Consider the following 22,041-nt stretch of genomic DNA (forward strand, 5'->3'; position numbering starts at 1 on the left):
AATGGCACATAACATTCATAAAGCTAAATCCAATGTAGCGCATTTGCCAAATTAAGATCTCCAAAAGTGTACATTTGATTAGCATATATGAATATATAGTTGTGTTAAAATTTTGCCTTCTTTAATAATCAACTTTGAATACAGGTTTTATCCAAGCTTATGGTCATCCAGAATTTTGAGGCTCCTTCGTAGCCCCTCTACAAACATATAAAATTTGCCTTAGCCCATTAGCCCAATGTAGAACATTTCCTTGCCTAACATGATTCTTGGGTGTGATTACATCTATTTTACGTTAAGTATATATGATAGAATCAAAATAAATAGTGTATATCAATGTAGAAAAGCATGAGCAAGATGCAAAAGGAAAAGCTGGAGAGAAATTGTTTGATATTGGCCAAAGTCTAGGTTAACAAACATATCTAGAAAGCAGCACACGCCTTTTTCTTGAACCCATGAACTTAAAATACATAATATAGAAGAGCTTGCGAAGGCAACCATGTCATAAATTGTACGTGTGCCAGGGCACCCCTCCAATAAACTCCCCAAGCTTCCAATGCAATCACTACCATCATGCATTAGCTCAAGCCTTTTACCATAATTCATCATTTCCTAATTCAAATATCACATTATAAATAGGAATATTTTTAATTAGGAAATACCACTTTATAAATAGGAATATTTTTACATTTTCTACACAAAGGGATTAAAATTTCAACAAGAACAAATCATTTCCCATTGCAATGAATGTGAATCTGACTTTGCAAGTTACAACGCAGACTAAGTAGCAAGAGTACTCAAATAACATCACAAACTTAGTTCTTTAGTTTGATCAATTTTTCTGACACCACAAATTTAAGATAATCAATCCATGAAATTGAAAAATAATCATACATTTTGATTTCTTATAACTCTATTTTTCCAAATAAAATCACAATTGTATACAAAACAGCATAAGAGAGACAAATTTGTATATCCTATTTATTTGCAGCAAAAGGTTAGTTTTGGCCACTGGACCACAAACCCAAGCCTAATTTATAGCCTTGTGCCACTCCAAACAACAAACAAAACAATTTTGTTGCTATATCTTAGAAATGACAATCAACATAAGAGGTGAAGAAGAAATTTAATAATTTCAAGTCACTGTACAAATTTGGCTATAAGAATGCAAATGCTTGATGAATCACTAACCAAAACAAAAACTCGCAACATACCCAAAATCCATTACTATTTCAATAATTTTATAAAGATTAAAGAGTGACACAAATTTAGAATATAATGCAATATTATACCATAAATAATGGGGCACATCTCTATTACGATTCAACATTTTTCTTTGCCTATGGAACCTTGTCCTAGTGAAAACATTAAAAAAAAATTCCTACCCTTAACTATTACGAGAAAATAAAAAGTAAGCCTTACAAAAACTCTACATTACAATTAGAACAACAATTACAAACCCCAATCTGAAAAGAGAATCATTCCACATTTTCATTTTAGGAAAAGCGACTCGTTACATGTTTCAAAATACAAAAATGTCATAAATATTGATATGTTATACATAATATTATAGTATAATAATAAAATTAATATTAGTATATGTAATACATCGTTAATTAACAAAAAACAATAGTTAATAGTAATACTAACAACTTAGAATTAATAGTTAACAATGGATGTGAAGGAGGAAATGTATGATAAAGAGATAAGTGGCCGATGGAGGTGTTAAGAGGTGGTAATGCTTCAGTGTGTTCCGAAAAACGAGGCCCTCATTGTAAATATTATTTATATTCATTTTATTATTAATAAATATTTATACCCTCTTCAAATTTTAAACAAGATGAGATATGAAGATGCATAAAAAATTATCATATATAAAATTTTAAAATTTACCTAAAAGAAAATGATAAAATAATTTCTATTATTTTAAATATATACTAATTATATCTCCATCTTAGGCAAAAGCCTACAATGCAATGGTAACTTGCAAGCCTCTCATGTGGGAGGTCTTGGGTTCAAATCTACCTTCGATTTACATATAATAATAATAATTAATTCCAACAAGTAGTAATAATTAATCTAAGCTTCGATTGTTTACCAATCAAAAAAAAAATTATATCCCCAACCTTGATAATAAATATAATTACAAATTAGATCTACAATTAAAATTGTATTATTTTAATTAAATTAATTAAAATGACGAAATAATTGTAACACAAACCTTGTATAATTAACTCTAGTTAAATTTTGTTTCAAGGATTTGATTCCACGAATTCTCAATTACTGACAATGAGTTGCAAATATGCTCCTTGGTATTGAACATTTGCTCTTTGAGTTGCTATTATACATTACACACTAGCCCAAATAGATAGCTGTGATGAGTTCATTCAAACAGAGGATTTTTTCATATGTAACATATGTTGGCAATAAAATTATATTGGTCATTTTTTTGGTCTTCTCGCGCAATTGGAGCAATTGTAGAAGAATTCAACATATGTCAACAATAAAATTATTTTTTATTAGTTTTCCCAAGCAATTGAAGTAGATGTAATGATTTACAGTGAAAAAATATATTGGAAATTGCATCACTGGGAGAGAAAGAACCAAAATAATGCAACACCCAAAAGCCAAGCATCAAGTAAATAGAACTTATAACCTCAGTCTATATTATCTAGGGAATATGGTTTGAGTGTCCAAAAGAGATTTTGAAAATGCTTGCCAAGACAAAGAACAAATAACAAATATAATAGCAGCCAGCATTAAAAAATGGGCCATAATATACATCAAACATAGACACAACCAATACAATTGTACCGCCCTACCAAGGGATCCAAAAGAACTAACCTAAAGTTTTATTAAATTTGCCAAACATTTTTTTTCTTAAAGAAAATCATGTACAACAATCATAAAGTAATAGAAGCAATAACATACAATCATACATAAGCAAACATAACAGATTACATTCCTTAAGGATCCCAAGCCGTTGTCACATTTAAATTTAAATAATACTAAGTCTAATAAATAACACATCCACTTGAAAGAATAATTACAAGTCCAAGTCCATTTATATAATATACATTTGTTATGAATGCCATTTCGCAATAAAATTCGGAATGCACAATCATCCATTGTACATGTCATAGGGTATAAAATGCTAAAAGAATATACATTTATAAAATAGATTACATCATCCCTTTTGGATCCATGAAACAAAATACAATACAATAAGTAAAATCATCCATCCAGTAGATATAACCATCCATCATAATACACAAAGATAGAATGAAAGGAAATGCAGAACAAGAAACTTCAGCCATAACATCAACGGACGGATCTCAATGGTAAAAGTAAAAAGCACTACAACTCGAACTCGTGGTAACCCAAAAAGGTCCACTCCCATCGCGTTGAGGGGATAGTCTCAAGTCCCAAATAGGATATCAATCCCAAAATCAAAAGTAATATCTAAGTCAAGGAAAACCCTTAAAATAATCTAACTCAAAGGTTCCGAGATAAATTGACATCTAGACCCAGAGGCAACAAAGATACGTAAGAAATCTATACTACTAGTGGGCAAGTGTCATTGCACGAACCAACTCTAAGGTTACCCAGCTAGTCTTCTAATCCTCCAACCCCCTAGTGACTCTATGTGGCACTAGTATCCTTTAGTACTGAGAAGGCATACTAACAATGCATGGTCGTAACCAAACGTCTTCTCTACTCCCATCCTAGTCTATACTAGCACTCGAGGCATGGATGAGGAAAAACAAAATTCTTATTAAGTTCAGTTTACTCTCATTTAGTGCAGTGTTTTCACTTATTAACTACTTACAATGGGTTACCCTGGCAACCACTTTGGGCCTCGGCCTCCATTGCAAGCCACTTCCCAACTTAACATACAGATTACCTACCCTAGGCTCATAGAACTACAAATCAAAGAATCACAATTTTCACCTCAGTCCTTCACAAGCAACTAGAATGCATCCCAAAATAACTAATCAAAGATTCAAAGGTTAAGTGAAATAGGTCATACCATTCATCTCAATTTAACACAAGAACACTAAAAAGCAATAACGAACAATAAATCCAAACTCATCATAAAGCATACCAGACACATTACCATAGTTGAGTCTAACAGATCAAGGTCAAATCATCATAATATCACAAACACAGAACTCCCGAGCTTCTAGTAGACGTCCTAAGACTGGTCAACACTCTAGTCAACCCAAACCCAAAACATAAAACAACATACAGTTAACAGTGTAGTTTCATAGTTTGGTTTGATTTTGAAAACACATAGTTTTGAGTTAATAGTAAGGTTTGAATTTTCGTTCAATATAAGTTTTCGAACATATGAATTTTACAGTTTATCCTTGCAACTTAACCCATTCTCATTTTTAAACAATTTGTACAATTTATCCTTAATTTTATGAAGTCACAATATTCCCAATAAATATCACAAGATGACTTTTAAAAATGATTATCTATTAAATTATTAAAATAATAAATATCGATTATTGAATAAAATACTCATGATTCTATTAATAATCAATTTATTAAATAATAATAAAGTAAATTCATTTTAACATTCTTAATTGATACTCGTCAATAATAATGTGAATTACTAAATTAATAATTATTAATTAATTTTCTTTAATAATTAATTTTCTTTAATAATTAATATTAATTAATTATTAATTAATTTAATAAATATTCATAAAAACTATTAATAAAATTTATTGATAAATAATAATAAAAATTTAGGTAAAATTAAATTTAAAAAATAACTTTTAAAATAAGTAGGAGATAATTTCCACAGCACATCAAATTGTGATATTGCTATCAGGATTTAACTATGTGATTTTGAGTCAAACTCATTGACCTATGTTCCATGAGTGGTGATTCAACATGAATCCATCTCTCATTAGAATAAATGGAACACTTAGCACTCATTGGATCTAAGTGATGCTCACAGGGGTGAAGCAACAAGACTTCCCGAGAGGTCACCCATCTAGTGCTACTCCAGCCTGAGTGTGTTTAACTACAAAGTTTCCTCCATGGTCAAACCCAAAGCTTGCAACTCCCTTTGCAAAACCTTCACCACTCCTGAGAAGTCTCGGTGCTTCACCCTTGTGAGCATCACCTAAATCCAATGAGTGCTAAGTGTTCCATTCATTCTCCTAAGAGATGGATTCATGTTGAATCATTACTCATGAAACATGGGTCAATGAGTTTGACTCAAAATCACAGTTAAATCCTAATAGCATTATCACAAATTTTGAAATAATCAAAATGCAGTTAAGGCCCATCGACTAAGCTTTATAAGCCACTGTCGTGCGACCGCAGATTGTCTGCTGCCGCACGCAACAGTATTAATACTACTACTGCTACAGCAGTACAGACTGCGTCGCAAGCAATGATAAGGTCCACGAGGAGGTGAAATGGGGAGGTGGGGAATTGGTAGCCCTGCCTCCTCTAACCCATTTTTTTATATATTTTTTTATTATTTTGTTTTATATACTTTTTAATATAAAAACGTTTTCAAAAAAACTCCCCCAATAAAATTTTCAATATAATTTTTTTTACAGAAGTTCTATCAATACTCTAATAGAGAAAATACAATCAACTATTCAAATTTCCAATCTAAAACTTCCATTTCTTTCAAAACCCTTCCCATTTTAATTTACAACTTTTAAATTTACTATATGAGGGATCTACTAAATTTCAATCCTCACAAATATAAAAGAAAACAATAAGAATACCAGTAAATTTTAATGAAGAATTGAAGAGCTCATCACAATGCAATTTGGAAAAACAATTCACAATCACGATGAAGACAGGAATATTTAAATTACATAATTAACTGGGTGAACAAAACATAAGGATCTACCTAGTTCTAATGCTAATTCACAATCACTCAAAGATTTGTGCGAGAATTCTATCCTCTCAAAACCTTCTCTCTAAATATTCCCTTCTCCAAAATTCTCAATCCCTGCGAAAAGAACTCTCAATCTCTAATATGGAGTTCTTCCGTAAAACTGGGGCACTATTTGTGCAATCACCCAAGGGAACTTGTTGATCACAATCTTTTAACTCTTTATTACCTTTTTCGAAACTTCATGCAATTTTAAATATCTTCAATAAATTAATTTCTTTCAGTTTTATTTTAATTTTCGAAGCATTATTTAATAAAATATTTATTAACTTAAGTAATAACAATATTTAGCATTCTAAGCCTTCTGCTCCCCCTTTAGATATGACCCTTCGGTCGCGTAAGGGTAACCTCATTTTAAAAGGATAATCTTTTGTTCCCTTATGCTGACTGGTTCTTCTGGGTTGGTGTTATGGTCTTGTCTCTGGTTTTCTGGTATCTGATTCGGATAGCCTTCCTGGCTGCTTTGCTCCAGTCTGTTTGTCCTTTCAAATTCCAGAGTTTTTGGTTAATTTTACTGGTCATATCTGCTGGTTTCAGGTCCCTGCAAAACCTAGTTTAGTTGTTTGGCTGATTTCAGGTCCTTTTATAACCTGGTTGTGCTTAATGGTTTATCTTTCTCTTTGATGTAATGGGTTTTGGAGCCCCTTCAAAACTTGCTTTTACCTTAATCTAAAACAATATTTAGCATTTATTTAAAAATGATCTCCTAAATATATTATTATTAAATTATATAAATATTATTACGCTCTAAAATTATACCATAAATTTCTCTTTAAATTTAATTATTTTTATTAAATTAATTTCTCAATTAATTAAATATAATTAAATATTAAAAATATAATAACAATTTTCATTAAATTAAATCATTAATTAATCTTTTAATTTGACTTAATTAACAAAAAAATCACAAGACTTACAAGACGAGATATGAAAACCCATCATAAAACACCACATACAAGATCAAACTCAAGGGTTATAATCACGAATTTACATCATACGATGCATTCAGAAGGGTAATCATCTTAGATATTTATCCTAATTTTCTAGGACAATTGGTTTAAAAGTTAGGATTTGGGCTCAAAAATTTATTTCCCCTCTCTTACCATTGAGATATTGTGATAGGGTACGCTCATACTAACAATTCAGGGAAGTCGATACCCCAGTACCTGCAATCTGCATAAAATCCACGCATGTACAAACACATATACTAAGTTAAACAAGCAATGGTAGAAAGTGGTGCATCGTGTAGATCCTAACTAGTAGGTGACTACCACTCCCTCCCTTAACCACATCAAAAACATCATACATAAAGAAAACATACACGCACACCATACACATGCGATACGGAGTATCCATAAGAAAACACGTATAAATAATCCAACTAATATCATCAAATAACTAAAATCACTGTAAATAATCATCATCAAGGTATAATCATGCATACATGAAATAATTAGTACCAAAGTCATCTCATCATATAATCGAGTATGAAAACAATATATGATAATCTAAAAGATAATACTACTAATCATCAAACATAAACATAAACTGGGCTAAAAGAGTTCGGCAATAAAAATTGAATGTAAACTAGGGGCAGGCACTACAACAACTCACCAAAAATTATAGACTTTGCATTTCAAGGAGATGGAATCTCTCATTCAAGCTCAGAATCACTTCTTTCTCAACTACTCCAACAAGCAATAAGGAACCTTCCCTTGAAAGTTCACACAAATTGAATTTCAATGAGACCTCAAAATGCTGGCATACAAGGAATCCTAAGGAAGCATAAGGGTGAGTCTTGGTCATTAGCCATTAATTAGACAACAAAGCAAAAATATAGCAGAACTGCCTATAAGGGTGCGGTCCCATGAGGGTGTTGTAGGATTTATTTACATGGGGTGGGTGGTCCCATGAAGCCAAAAAATAGTTTGCTACCAGATTAATTAGAATCTTCTCCTCAAAAGTAGCAGCCCCTACCTTTTAGGGTGCAAATTTAAGCGGGTGGAAAAGGTGGGGGGCTAGAAATTGCCCCACCAACTTAGGATTCTCTTGTGCCACTTGTCAATCATATACCAATTTCTAATTTTTATTAATAATTTTTTAAAACATATTTATTTATTTAGTAAGTGAATTGAATATGTTAAAATAAAAATAAAAATCATGAGACCACATGCTTCCATAAATTATGGGGCTTAAACTTTTTAAGAATAACTCCACTACAAAATTCATAGGACCTCTCATTTTAAAATAATCCTATAAAATCTCTAGAGTACCCGCTGAATTTTTTTAGGAAGCCCCCGTCCATGGGACTGCACCCTAAGTGTGTCACATTAGAGAGTGCCAATAACCTCTGTGCTCATAATTGAAGGTAAATAAAAGGTAGACCTCATAAATACAAGAAAAGGAATCTAGACACTGAACAAAAAATAAAACAACTTAATATCACATACTAGCATAATCCTGGACTCATTTTAAGAAAACCAACTCTACCAAAGGAAAAGACATTTCAAGCAAGCATTTTTTGTGTGCCTAAAGCTTGCTTTGCCTTAAGAAATCTTGGTAACCTTTTCAAATCAGTTGAGTTTGCAGGGGTCTTGACACTTTTCATAAGAATGCCCTCACTTACCAAGCTATAAACACAAATTCTGCCTTTACAACATTGGTAAACAAGAAAAGTAGGGTTGAGATCTCTATGTCTAGCAAGGGGTTGCATTTTGCCCTGGAAAAAGAGTATTCAGCTATTACACGTGTTCTATGTAAGATTTGTTTTTTCACTGATTTGTACATTTTTTTTTCACCTCTGACTATATGCCGGTTGTGCAATGTTTTGTGTTTTGGGATTTGTATTTATTGATTATGGAAGCTTTTTTGATGCAAGGTCTTCTATAGCCTTATGTCTGCTTCAGTCTTTCAATATGCTTTAACCTCAGTGTACCATGCTCTGTGGATGATAAGCATGCAAATGCAAAGTAAAGAGATGTTGAAACTCTTAAATTGAGGAGCGCAGGAAAAGCCAAACCTCTAAAAATGTTTTTTTTCTCCCAATAATATTTCAAATGATACTAACGATAATCTTTGTGAAGGATGTCATGAATAACAAATGCAAGATATTGCTAGTCCTTCTCCCAAAAGTGCAGACAAATTTGAGGCTGAATGAGATAACAAAACATATTAGAAGACCCTACTAGCTGCAGGTCGCATTGATTATGTTGGGTGAGTCAAACACTAAAACCAAGATAAGAAGTTCTCTATCTTACTCCTATAAATAATGGAGGACTCGAAGGAATGTGCACTCAATAGCTCAAACTCTGTTCATTATACTGATGAAGGCTAACAGTGACCACTATAGATGAACTTGGTTTAGGATCGCAACTTATACCTCAATCTTCTTGTGATGTTTTGGGTTTCAATACCATTATGATGATTCGTTCACACATGAACCTGTATACTTATGCAAAAAGAGACCAACTCGCTTGAGTTTGCCTTCCACTACGACATTAAAAAGGCGTTAGTTTCTTGTTAACCATTTATGGGTCTCATTTCGAGCTCTATGGGTGTTTGTGGAGCATGCAATGATGCTTAGGGTTCGAGATAAATAATAAATGAAAGTATGGAATGTATCTCTGTTTATTTGGTGAGGTCACAGGGCAATCTACGGAGGCATAGGAGACAGCTGAACATGTTTTCTTCAACAGACCATTGCTTCCTGAATGCTATGACCACAAAGACAAATAGCACCAAAAATTCAGATTGTTTTTTCTATTTATTTCAGTCCAGAACATGGTCTAAATCTACAGAAAATGCTCAATGGTACATTTTTTTAAATCGTTGGAGGGCAGTATGAGTGTAGTTATCTTAGGTTGAAGCTAGTGTTTCAAACTTCATCTAAATAATCACACAGATCTTAAAATGACCTAAAACAATTGTTGGACTTGGAAATTAAAACTCATTGTAACTAACCAGAATAATCTAAACTACAGCCAAGTTCTAGTTATAAATGGCATCTATTAGAGTGTTTTTAAAAGGAAATTGAGGTATTAACTATTTACTTGCTTGTCATTATGGGAGTCAAAAGGCCTGAAATTATAGACAGGGAATGGTAAAATTTAAACAATAACATTGGAAACAAGATTTTACTGGTATTGGATCCATACATCAGTTCTTGATACTCAGTCCGAAGATCAGATGTCATCACTTGTAATCAAGAGAATGCTAGTAGACCCCAAAGACTTGGAATTGCTTGCCTAAAACTGTTTCAAAGCCAAACAATCATCCCTTGCTGATGAAAACTACCTTGATTTTATGCGGAACATCTCAAGGAAATCAAAAATACAGAAAATGTTTTTTTTTTTAAGAGAGCGTTATTTAGTCAATCATACGCATCTGCTGCTCTAACCATTGATGAAGGGAACACAATCTAGGAATTGTCTTGGCAATTTTGAAGCCTCCAAACTGGTTTCTAATGTTTTGTCCTTACAAGAAATTCAAAGGTTGCAAATGTCACATCTTCCCATTCCAGAAATCATTAGCAAAGAAAGCTGCCTAAAATATTTGTTAAAAAGTATTAAATGCTGCCATGGCCTCATGCAAAGACAGGCTTATGATCTGATTTTAAGCTTCCTACATGTTCATGGTGCAATGTTGAACGTTGTAGAATAGGGTTTTCATTGTACATGTACTCAGTAGTTCAAGAATCAGATTGAAATGAGTTCTAATTTCTAAATGGTCCTCAGGACATTCAATGCACCTGTACAACAGAAATGTAGTGTGCACGAAGAGTTCTAGCTCATTGTTAGTTGAATGTTTTAAAACATTGGATAAAGAAACTGTTATGGCATAACCTGGGTGCTGAAATGATTAGCCATCTCTTCATTTATCTTCTCATGCCATGTATTATAATAAAAAAGTAATTAAACTTGTGTTCTTCCTTTGATGCTATGTGCTGACCCCTGGAAACTCTTTTATGTAGAGCATTTCTTTTGAAGCTTACTACTATTGTTGCAAAAATGAATATGCCATTATGCTTGTACAAAGATTGGCAATCGTTGCAACTGATCTTGAACCATATTATAACCGTAATATTGCACTATTGAAGAAGATAAACTTAACCACAATCGGTACAAATATTTTACACCATCTCAACAAGATAGTGTCCATAATTGCATTAACAGCGATAAATATGTGCAATGCTAACCTTAATAGTAGTAAACTGAAACCATAGAAACGTGAATCGGAATCGGATCGGAATCGGCAAGGCCGAATCGAATCGTGAATCGGCAATGAATCGGCAATGAATCGGCGATGAATCGGCAAATTTGAAAAAACCCTTTAAATTTAAAGATTTTAACAATTTAAAACTTATTTCATGCACCCTTTATTGAATATAACTTAAGCACACTATAACATCATCAAATAGAAGTTAAAACTTAACATACATAAACATGAAACATAAAATCCATCACATACGTAACTATGTTATCTAAGATTCTAAAATGTAAATTGTAGGCTAGCTGAAGTAAATAGAAATCAAATGATCATAATGATTTAAATCATAGAATGTATGTAAGATGATCCATAAGACATCAAATCATAAATTTATGTAAGAATCTAAGATGAAGATCCATGAAAGTTTGGAACTTTGAAACATATGTCTATCAATGATTCAGTATCAATATCTGTAAACAAAATATAAAAACAAGGCTCCAGCTCAAGCCTCAGGCTCATAGTCATCATCATCCTCAACATCATCCTCAAGCTCGGCTACAGCCTCAGCCTCAGCCTCTGAGTATCCAGTCTGCCTAGTAGCAAGGCGTCTAATGTAGGTCCTAGAGGACTGTCGAGCCATATCTCCCGCATATAAGATGGGCTCACGAATGTCGCTAGGGCCTGTGTCTGTGCGTGCACGTGTGCGTCTACCAATGCCTGAAGAACGTGCTCTAGCTGCCTCAGCCTCTATATCCACCTGGTCAATCCACGCACGGTCTTCCTCAGTGAAGACTGGATCTACAACCTCTGTGAGCCACTCTGATTTTGGATCAATCTCCTCCAGAATGATCGGAGAGGAGTCAGTGCCCAAAATCTGTCTGATCCTAAGACGGAGGTTGTAATGAACGAAGACAAGATCATTCAACCTCTGCACTGTCAACCTGTTTCTCCTCTTCGAGTGGATGTGCTCGAACATGGACCAACTGCGCTCACATCCAGAAGCGCTGCTTGGCTGACTCAGAATACGAATGGCAATTTTTTGAAGTTTTGGGGTTGTGGCCCCAAACATTTGCCACCATCTATCTGAAATAAGGGAAAATAAAAATAATTAGTCTCATTTACAAATTACAAATTACAAGTTAACTCTAAAATTACATAATCAACTTTAAGTTTAGAATCTAGATTCATGAACATTGAATATATTATTTAATTTTTACCTGGCTGTATTGTTTCCCGAGCATCTATGGCTACCCTGCTAGAGAAAAGTGGCCCTTCTTTATTATTGAACTTATCAAGCTCAATAATTGCAGCACTGCTATCCTCATCAGTACTCAACCTCTGGATCACTGTATATAATCCGGTGAGAACCTCCTCATCCGCCTTGAAGTCAGGACGGAAACGAAATGCCGAATTCAAAAAGTAAGCTGCTGCATGGATGGGTCTGTGGAGCTGATTCTGCCATCTCCTATCAATGATGTCCCAAATAGGGGCATACTTCTCCTGCACTCCTGCATACTGAGCTCTAATGGCCTCCTTGGCCCTATCCATGCCCTCATATATGTAGCCCATAGAGGGCTTCTCCCCATCAGCAGTTCGTAGGAGAGATACAAGAGGCTCAGTGGCCTACATATAAAGTAAAACAAAAATTTGAGTCAAAACTTAAACATAGAATAATTCAATAATATAAGGTAAAACTAAATCATTAAACAATTAGCATAGTAAACTGTAAAATATTAAATGTTAAATTGCAATAAAATTACCTTAAGTATTTCTCTAGCAGGTTTCCAAAAACCATCATCATCAAATATGCAATCCACCACATCTATCCCTGCAGTGGTCGTAGCATAGGAAGATGAAATCCACTCCCGCCCAACAAACATGCTCCTCAAATCATCCCTTGATGTCAACAAGGACTGCAAGGTGATGAAATTCGAGGCAAACCTCGTGATCCCTGGACGAGCTAACTCTTTGTCTCCTGTGTACTTCCTCATTGTGCTAAGGACAAATGAATGATTATAAATAAACTTACATATGTTTTTTGCCCTTTCCACACATGACTTGACCCACTCAAGTTTGCCAATTTCCTCCAACATGAGGTCAAGGCAGTGTGCTGCACAAGGGGACCAAAATATGGTGGGGTGCCTCTCCATCAAAAGTTTGCCTACAACAATTTTAAGATAATTAGAAATTCAAATTTCAAACATGTTAGAACTTAGAACTTAGGAAACTTAGAAATTCTAAGTTAGAATTAGAAAAAGTTCAAAATTCAAATAAATTTATTTTCAAAACTTAAAAAGTTAAAAGTTTACCTGCAGCAACATAACTTGCTGCATTATCCGTCACCACTTGCACCACATGTTGTTCCCCCACCTCTGCTATAACTTCCTCAATAACCTCACATAAGTATGTGGCGTTTTTTACATGAGCAGAAGCATCAATGGATTTGAGGAACATGGTATATCCTACAAGTAACAAAACAACGAATTATAATTACTATTAGCAATCAACAAATCAAAATTTGAAATAGTCAATCACGATTCAAAATTATGTATGTAGGAAAGTAGAATGATCAATCACCTCCACAGGATACAAGAAAATTGAGGAGTGTTCTTCCCCTCCTATCTGTCCAACCATCAGTCATGATGGTGCAACCCTTTTCGATCCACTCCTTTCGGTTGTCCTCAAGCTCATGCCTCATATCCTCAACCATTTCCTCCAGGAGGTATCCACTCAACTCAGCCTCAGTTGGGGCTTTAAACCCCGGACCACAAATGGCAACTGCATCTATCATGTTCTGCCAATAAGGAGTCCTGTCACAAATAGATAATGATATTGATTAGAAATTTAGATGTCAAAAACTAAAATCATAAAACAAGTAGATATAATTAAAGTTTTACTTTTACTTTTAACTTTAACTTTGAAGATAACAAAGAAAAAAGAATCAATTACCTGGCTGCAATAAATGGAATGTTGCAAAAGTACCAGAATTTGCAAATCTCTTTACTGGCAGCATCATGAATCTCTTTGTTCAAACCCATGCCCTCAAGCGTGGGTTGGAAGCCAGGAGTAGTGCAGGGCACAAAGTAACTATCCATTCTGTTTTTCCGCACTCTAGGCCGCAATAGGTTGGTGTTGGACTCTGTCTCAGTATGAGACCGACTACCACTAACACTCACATGAGCACTAGCACTAGGATGAAAAGGAGGCCTAGAAGAACCCTCCCCAACACAACCTACGGATGCGAAAGCTGATGCAGATGCACTTGCAGATGTAGATGCGGTTGCGGATGTGGGAGCACGGGAGCCAATACCTCTTAACCCTTCAAGTTGCATTTTCTTAGTCAACTTGTCTTGTTCAATTTTTTCTAATGCCACTAAACAAGAGCGTTTTGCCTCAGCGGTTTGTTGAGTGCAAAGTTGCAAACTGTGACATCATGGCCAGGTATGCCAGCAATGTGGTATTTCAATCTATAGATACCTCCCGAATTTATTTTTTCTTTGCAAAATATACATTTTGTTTGATATTTGGTTCTCCCAGGAAACTCTTCATTATATTTCCAGCATTCATCTTTTTTACCCATTGTGGAAATTGGAAAATGAAAGCAAAGGGCTGCTGCAATAAAAAAATTCATGTAAAAAATCAAAGTTTGCAACTAATAAACAAAAACTACAAAACAACAAACCCTAGTTTGCAATTTAGTAAAACTAAAAATAAAAAACATTCAAGATTTGCAAATGAAGTTTGAACACTAAAAAAATTTAACAAAAAATGCATACTACACTAACATGCAAAAAAAAAATCAACACTTACCTCTTGCAAATGAGTTGAGGAGTGTTGATATTGACTCCTTAATGCTCCCAGTGCAATTTATGGCCTCCCCAAATGGACTTCTGATCTCTTTGGTGCTCTTCCTTCTTGCCGGTTGGAAACCTATGGATTCTCTTTTCTCTTCTTCTCTCTCACTCTTCCTCTCTTCTACTCATACTAAGCAAATAGAAGGCTCTTTAGGGTTATAACAAAGAGGAAAGTCAACTTAGAAAGCAAATAAAACATGTGTTTTTTTTAAAAAATTGAACTTTCTATCCTTGCTGCCGCGGCCGATTTCTGAAGATTCACGATGGCGATTTTGGCGATTTTTGCCATGAATCGCCGATTCAGGCGATTCAGGCGATTCACACGAAAAAATCGCCACCAGCGATTTCCGATTCCAAAAAAATCGGGAGCCATGAATCTTATCGCGATTTCGGCGATTTCGGCGATTTCATGGCGATTTTTGGAACTATGACTGAAACTAACCTTAATAGTAGTAAACTTCTTGGTTGAAAAAAAAAACATCAAATGCAAGCAATCGTCAGACTAAGCAACAACTTATTACTTTGGAGTAGAGTTCAAAACCAATCGAAAAGGCAAAACACGATTACTCCAGATGAAAAATAAAAGATGCTAGAAGTATAAACACATTGAGTCCACATATAAGGCAACATACTTACCTGTAGAAAACCCATAAATTTACATTGGGAGTATCCACATAAACTTGGAATATTACAAATGTTCATAAGCAAAAAACACGAGCTCGGTGAGGGAGAAAAAAGAGCATAAGCCAGCCTCGACCTAGCCATTACCCAGCCAGATTAAATAGCCGTAACTGCAAAAACTCTACCAGCAACTATACAAACTAGTAGGCGTATTCCAAATTTTCAGTAAACAGCCACTCTAAGTTGCCATCAAACAGCACAAACATCAAGCAAAATTGAGTGGTCAACAACTAAAAGAAGATATGAACAATGAAGAAAATTACTCTGACAGAACACATGCTGCTGCTGTTGAGACCCCGTATATTTACTTTGACAGCATCCACAAAAACTTGGAACATTACATATGTTCATATGCAAAAACACACGCCAAACTTCACCTGACCATTCACCTAGCTAGATTAACAAGACATCAACTGCAAAAACTCTACCAGCAACTATCCAAACTAGTAGGTGGATTCCCAATTTTCAGTAAGCTGTCACTCTAAGATATCATCAAGCAGCACAAACATCAAGCAAAATTGAGCGATCAACAACTAAAGGCGCTACGAGCAATTACTCTGACAGAGTATAAGCTGCTACTGTTGAAGACCCATTAATTTACATTGACAGCCTCCACAGGAACTCGGAGCATTACATATGTTCACAAACAAAAACACACACCACTTGCCCTGACCATTCACCTAGCTAGATTAAAAAGGCTTCGACTGCAAAATTCTAGCAGCAACTATCCAAACTAGTAGATGGATTCCCAATTTTCAGTAAAGTAAGCAAAATTGAGTGGTAAGCAACCAAAAGGAGCAATGAGCAATCAAGAAAAGTACTCTAACGAAGCAGATGCTGCTACTATTGACCAGGAGGCGGCTGCTGCTGTTGCTGAGCAGGAGGAGGAGGAGAAGGCAATCCAGGGCGAGGAGGCATAGGGCCGCCATACATTTGTCGAGCACCAGGAGGAGGCGGCATGCCGGGCCTGGGGGTAGCGGCTCCAGGTGGCAGAGGCATACCAGACCTGGGAGGGCCAGAGCCCATTGGCGGAGGAGGAGGTCCTCTCATCATCTGAGGCGGAGGAGGTCCTCCCATGGGGCGCTGTCCATACTGCGGCGGTGGTATCATGGCATCGGGACGAGGAGGGCCGCCATACTGCTGCGGCGGAGGAGGGCGCATCATGTGCAGAGGAGCCGAAGAAAATGGTAATGGCAGACGCATTTGCCCGGTAGCGTACGATATGGGCGGAGCAGAGACCTGGAGCATAGGCGACCTATAGATCTGCGGCTGCATCATTCCGGAGCCGGCCCTCCGACCCCGCGTACTGGCCCTGAGAGCCCCGGCTGAGCTTGCACTAATGGCGCCATGAGTATTCCTCGCCCTGCAGCCCGCCCTATTCCCGGACCCGCTGTTGGCTTTGCGCGGGATTCGTCCGGCGGAGGAGGGCCTTCGACTGTCATTGATACGACTTCCTCGCCGCGCAGGAGATTTAGGCCCAAATTTCGCCTCTCTTCCCTTTCTTCCTTCTTCTCGGGGCCCTTCTTGGGCGGGAGCTTCCTCAATTCCTCGCAGTCGTCCAGGACGAGATTCATGTGGCGGTCGAAGGCCATGAATTTGCCCACCAGCTGGCGGCCGTCCTCAATCGTCGCCCGCATTCTGAAGTTTACGAATTGGAGCATCTTTGAACTCCTGGACATCGACATTGTGCCTGAGATTCTGTGAAAAATGTCCTAGCTTAAACCTTAAGATGCCTAAAATCTTCAGTTTTCTGGAGCCCATTACTGTTTAAAGCCCTTTTGATCCGTTCTTCCGGCCGCTCGAATTTCAACTTGGGAATCACGTGAGGTCTTACTAAATGTATTAACTAGAAGGTTGGTTGGACAGCGCTACTTAAGTCTGCTTGAGTTGTCTTGCTGTCCCATAGGCTATTTTTGGCGTTAAAATTTTATCTATCTATCTATCTATGTATTTTAGAGATGATGGGGATATGTGCATTTGTATTATTGAGCTGAATCAATTATAAAATTATAAAAGTAACGGGTTTTATCACCTATAGTTCCAAATTATTGCATTTGAAGGTCTATAGATAGATGAATAGATAAACTTTTAATGTCTATGAGGTAGATAGACTCTAGTAATTTGGTCTCACATGTGAACTTGGTGAGAGTTGGTCCTAAGTACAGCAATAAGAATATTAGCTTTACAAGAAATATGGTCTCTATGATATGATATGATATTATAGATTTTAATGACGTCCACGAGACTAAAGTAGTCTATGGGACCCATGCAATCACCTTCCCGAGTCAGGAGGGGAACTAGTCAGTTGTAAAGTTTTGGTTAGCTTGTCTCTCCTTCTCTGAAGTTTGGTAATCAAATTCGCTGCTCTCTTCACTTGATCTTCCTCGAATAAATAGTTGAAGTCCTTGTTCTGCAATATTTTTGTATAACCAGATATGATGTCATTGTAAGCCAAGCAGTCTTTGACAAAGTGTTGCTCTGTCTCAACTATTCTCATATTACAAAATAAACATATTTTGTCTACCCACTTTTCCTTTGGAACTTGCCACCGACCAGTTTCACATCGCAACTGATGTGAACTAGTTCGAAGTTGTGCCATCAACATTTTTGCTTTCCAGTTAATAGGTGCTCTGATATAGGCCTTTTCATCATGACTGGAAGTGGGATTAAATTCTTTAATGTAATAAGATTTTTTCCGCCCTATGCGTCTTGTCCACAGAATATTGCAAAATTTTTCATTGACAAACTTTTTTATTTCTATAATGTTATCCGGGCAAGTTTGGATGTTGATATCCCATTTTCGCATCCATTTGTCATTTTTCTTCATCCATGTGCTTTTCCGCCTAACAAGTTTTTCCTCTATGATCAACTTGGGCCAACGATGTGTTTCCAGCCCTTGGGTTTTCTTTAAGTAGCTTATCATCCGGACCAAAACAACGGCTTCTAATGGAAATGAACCCACCTCTGCCAAAAGGATCTCATATGGAACTGTGGTCTTGACTTTAAGATTGCATGTGATGAAGTGTTTTTGAATTCTTTCTACTTGCCGCCATTTCTGTTCGGACATACTACCTCCCCACACTTCACATCCGTATAGAATAACCAGAGTGACCAGCAAACCAAAAAGAGTTTTCATGGTCGTCCAACCCCATAATTATGCGTTCCTACACTTGTTTTCTAAAGAGTATAACGCCTTCCAGCCCCCTTTGATCCTTTTTGATCTGTAAGTATCCCAATTGAGTTTGTTATGAAAATCGATGCCCAAGTATTTGTACTCTTCCACAATCTCAAGTGGTCTATTTTCAAATAGAAACTCGTCTTGTATGCTCCTATTCTTCTTCAGCGAGAAGATCATAATTTTGGTTTTGCTAGTGTTAACTTGCATTCCTACTTCATGACAAAAAATTTCTAGTGTTGTCAAGTGCTCTTTCAAACCTTTAGCTGTTCTAGCAAGAATTATGAGATCATCTGCATATAAGAGCAATCTTATCACAAAGTGGGCCAGCTGTACCCCCTCACCATTGGTCTTGTTCATCCACTCTTCTAACTTGTCAATATAGAGCCCGAACAATGTTGGAGATAGCGGACACCCTTGCTTAACCATGATGTTGCTGTCAAAATTTTCTGATAGCCCTTCTATCTTTCTAATTTTAGCTTTGACCTGCTCATATAATCTGTAAACCGCTAGCCTAAGTTCTTTAGGAACTTCCAACTCTTCCATTCTATCCCATAATTTATTATGTGGCACTATGTCGAATGCTTTTTTAAAGTCCACGAAACAACAAAAAGCCTCGTTCCCCGGAGTGTCCCAAAATTTTTCAATCAAGTGTCTAAGAGTGATGCCATGATCTATAGTAGAGTGTTTTGGTCTAAAGCCTGCTTGCCCTATTGCACGTTTGACTTCCGTTTCAGCCCAATTGTTGATTTTTTGTTCTACCTGTAGACACCTAAAAACCTTTAGAAAATAAAGTATTTTTATTTTCTGAAAAATTCCTGATGACATCATCATTTATTAATTAATTAATTATTTTATTTATTTATTTATTTTTATGCCATTAAATCCCTTTATCTTAATTAAAAATATTTAATTAAGGAATCCCTCCCAAAAATGTTTAAATCTTATTTAAACATTATTTCCTTATTTATTAATTATTTAATTAATAAATTGACCAAAAAATCCAAAATAAAAAATAAATAAAAAATTTGCCCAAAACTTGGCCAATTTTTTTAAGACCACTAACCTCTTCCAAAATCTTCTAATCCTTCTTTAATTTTGATTAAAGGCTAATCCCATCATTTCTTACCCCTAATCCCAACTCAAACTATTTAATTAAGATTAAATATTAATCCTCATGTTTATTAAAAAAGTTTTAATAAATATCTCCTCAACCCAAACCCTTGAAATAAATAAAACTTTATTTATTTCCTAAAATCTAATTTATCCTCATCCTAAGAAGTTCTAGACTCTTCTAGAAAGTCTTCATCCTCATCCTAGGAAATTCTAAACTATTCTAGAAAGTCTTTATCCTCATCCAAAGTCTAGACTCTTCTAGAAGATGTCTTTAAACCTAATCCTAATCCCCTCCTAACCTTGTCACATTCCCTAAACATGGGTTAAAACTTACTAACCCAAGCCAAAGTTAACAAATATCTCCTCCTTCACCCACCCTCATTAAATGCCATCCACTTGCCTATCCCTAAGCTAATCCTAAACCATCCTAATCCATCATCTAATCATTTGCACAAGCCTAAGCAAGCTTAAAACCCTCCTAATCAAGCCCAAGTCGAAATTGCTCTCATCTTCCTCAAAATATCTCAACCATAAAACTTTATGAAGCCCACTAGGCCATAAATGACTCTTCCAAGCCCTTTTATTGCTCTTACAAGCCATTATGAGGGTCTTTATGAAGATTTTATCCCTTGAGCCTCCTTTGTTGACTCATCCTTCCCCTTTCGTCCATCCTCTCACCCTGTGACATTTGTCACTCCCTGATTGGCTGTAAGGAAGCACAATCCATGTGCTCTCCTCTCATGCAATCTAAGCCCTCCATGAGCTTTTTCCCATCCTTGCATCTTAGCCCTCAATTCCTCGAGCCTCTTGCCTATAAATTGGATCCTTCCCCTTTGCAAAATAACACAATCCATGAAGTAAAGTCATAATGTCATTTTAAGAAGCCATTTTACATCAAAACCATACACTCACACCCAAATTTCAACTCCATTTGAAGCCCTTTTTGAAGCATAAGCTTGAGCATACATCCTATCTATTTAGACAAAGCTACTCAACAAGAGAGTTTTTCATTGAAGAGAGCCCATTAATGGCTCATATTCTCAATTGAGAGCTCATCTTAGTCTATCTTGAAGTTTATGAATTTTGTTTAGTTTGTAGAAGCTTTATTTAAATTTGGTTTCTATTAGCATACTAACATTGCTCATATACATTTTGGCACGCCCGGTGGGACCCCACATGGGTCATCTTCAATAGCTTTTTTAGTCAAGTTTTGTATGTCATTTGCTAATTTTGGCTAATTTTTCTTGTTTTTGTGATTGGTAGGATTGTATAAATTGGTTTTGTAGGTCCACATGAGCATGAAGAAGACAAAGGAACTCATAATCTATCTCATAGTATTTGCAGATTTTTCAAGCTTATAGGTGGACAAAGCACTTGGAATTCTTCTTCCTCTTCTTGTCTATATTCTTCTTATTCCATCTACTTCTTCTTCTTCTTCTTGTGGGAGATCTTGGCCTTTTTTTTTTAAGGAAGCAAAATCATACACACTTCTTTTTAGTGCTTAAAATGAACCCCCAAATCATACTTAAATCCATTAAAAAATTAAAAATTTGCAAAAAAGAAAAAATCTTTTAACAAGTGAAACTAAACCAATCTAATCATTTGCATCCTTGCAACATCAAGGTGTTAGATGCATTCATGCAAAGTTAGGAACACTTCATTTTTGGAAATTTAAAAAGAACTTCAAGTTTCCATTTCAAAAGGTTCAAAATCAACACTAAGTGCACACTAAAATCTAAATCAAACTCAAAGCATCAATCAAGGATAAAATGAACCTCATTTGCAAATATTTTAAAGTTCTTTTAAAAATCTCATGAAAACTAAGAGTCCTAAATGGTTGCCAAAAATTGTCCTAAAAGCTTTGTTATTTGTTCCAAACAAATGTCTTGTTGCAAAATCTTGAATGTTTCTTAGGTTTTTCATGCATCAAAACAATTTAGGAATATCATTTTTGGGCTTAAAATATGCAAACTAGAACACAAAATCTTGAATGAAAACCAAAGTCCAAAGAGTCATTTTCACTTTTGAGTCCAAAACAATCTTGAATGATCTAAGGTTAAAACAAAGCGTTTCAAAGTTCT

At 35.6% G+C, this 22,041-nt stretch overlaps 1 protein-coding gene and 1 pseudogene across 3 annotated transcripts; both read right to left on the reverse strand.

Annotated features, from left to right (window-relative positions):
* Positions 1-470: 470 nt before the first annotated feature.
* LOC149534703 (uncharacterized) lies at positions 471-17,491 on the reverse strand (annotated as a pseudogene). The gene is made up of 2 exons (XR_016356996.1): positions 16,491-17,491; positions 471-609 (listed from the first exon to the last, which is right to left on the reverse strand). The product of XR_016356996.1 is annotated as an uncharacterized LOC149534703 (transcript).
* Positions 11,446-16,182, reverse strand: LOC149534704 (uncharacterized). Of its 2 annotated transcripts, none has more exons than XM_089804555.1 (7): positions 14,945-16,182; positions 14,084-14,743; positions 13,712-13,944; positions 13,444-13,596; positions 12,895-13,295; positions 12,352-12,757; positions 11,446-12,217 (listed from the first exon to the last, which is right to left on the reverse strand). In XM_089804555.1, the coding sequence occupies exons 2-7, from the start codon at positions 14,464-14,466 to the stop codon at positions 11,637-11,639; spliced, it is 2,157 nt and encodes a 718-aa protein (XP_089660681.1). In that variant the 5' UTR covers positions 14,467-14,743; positions 14,945-16,182; the 3' UTR covers positions 11,446-11,636. The 2 variants fall into 2 exon arrangements, with proteins under 2 accessions (XP_089660681.1, XP_089660680.1); XM_089804554.1 differs by having other exon boundaries at positions 14,084-14,746; positions 14,945-15,800.
* Positions 17,492-22,041: the final 4,550 nt, after the last annotated feature.

Source organism: Cupressus sempervirens, chromosome 10 (assembly GCF_028749045.1).
Source record: "Cupressus sempervirens isolate cs-2001-9-10 chromosome 10, ASM2874904v1, whole genome shotgun sequence".
Lineage (NCBI taxonomy): Eukaryota > Viridiplantae > Streptophyta > Pinopsida > Cupressales > Cupressaceae > Cupressus > Cupressus sempervirens.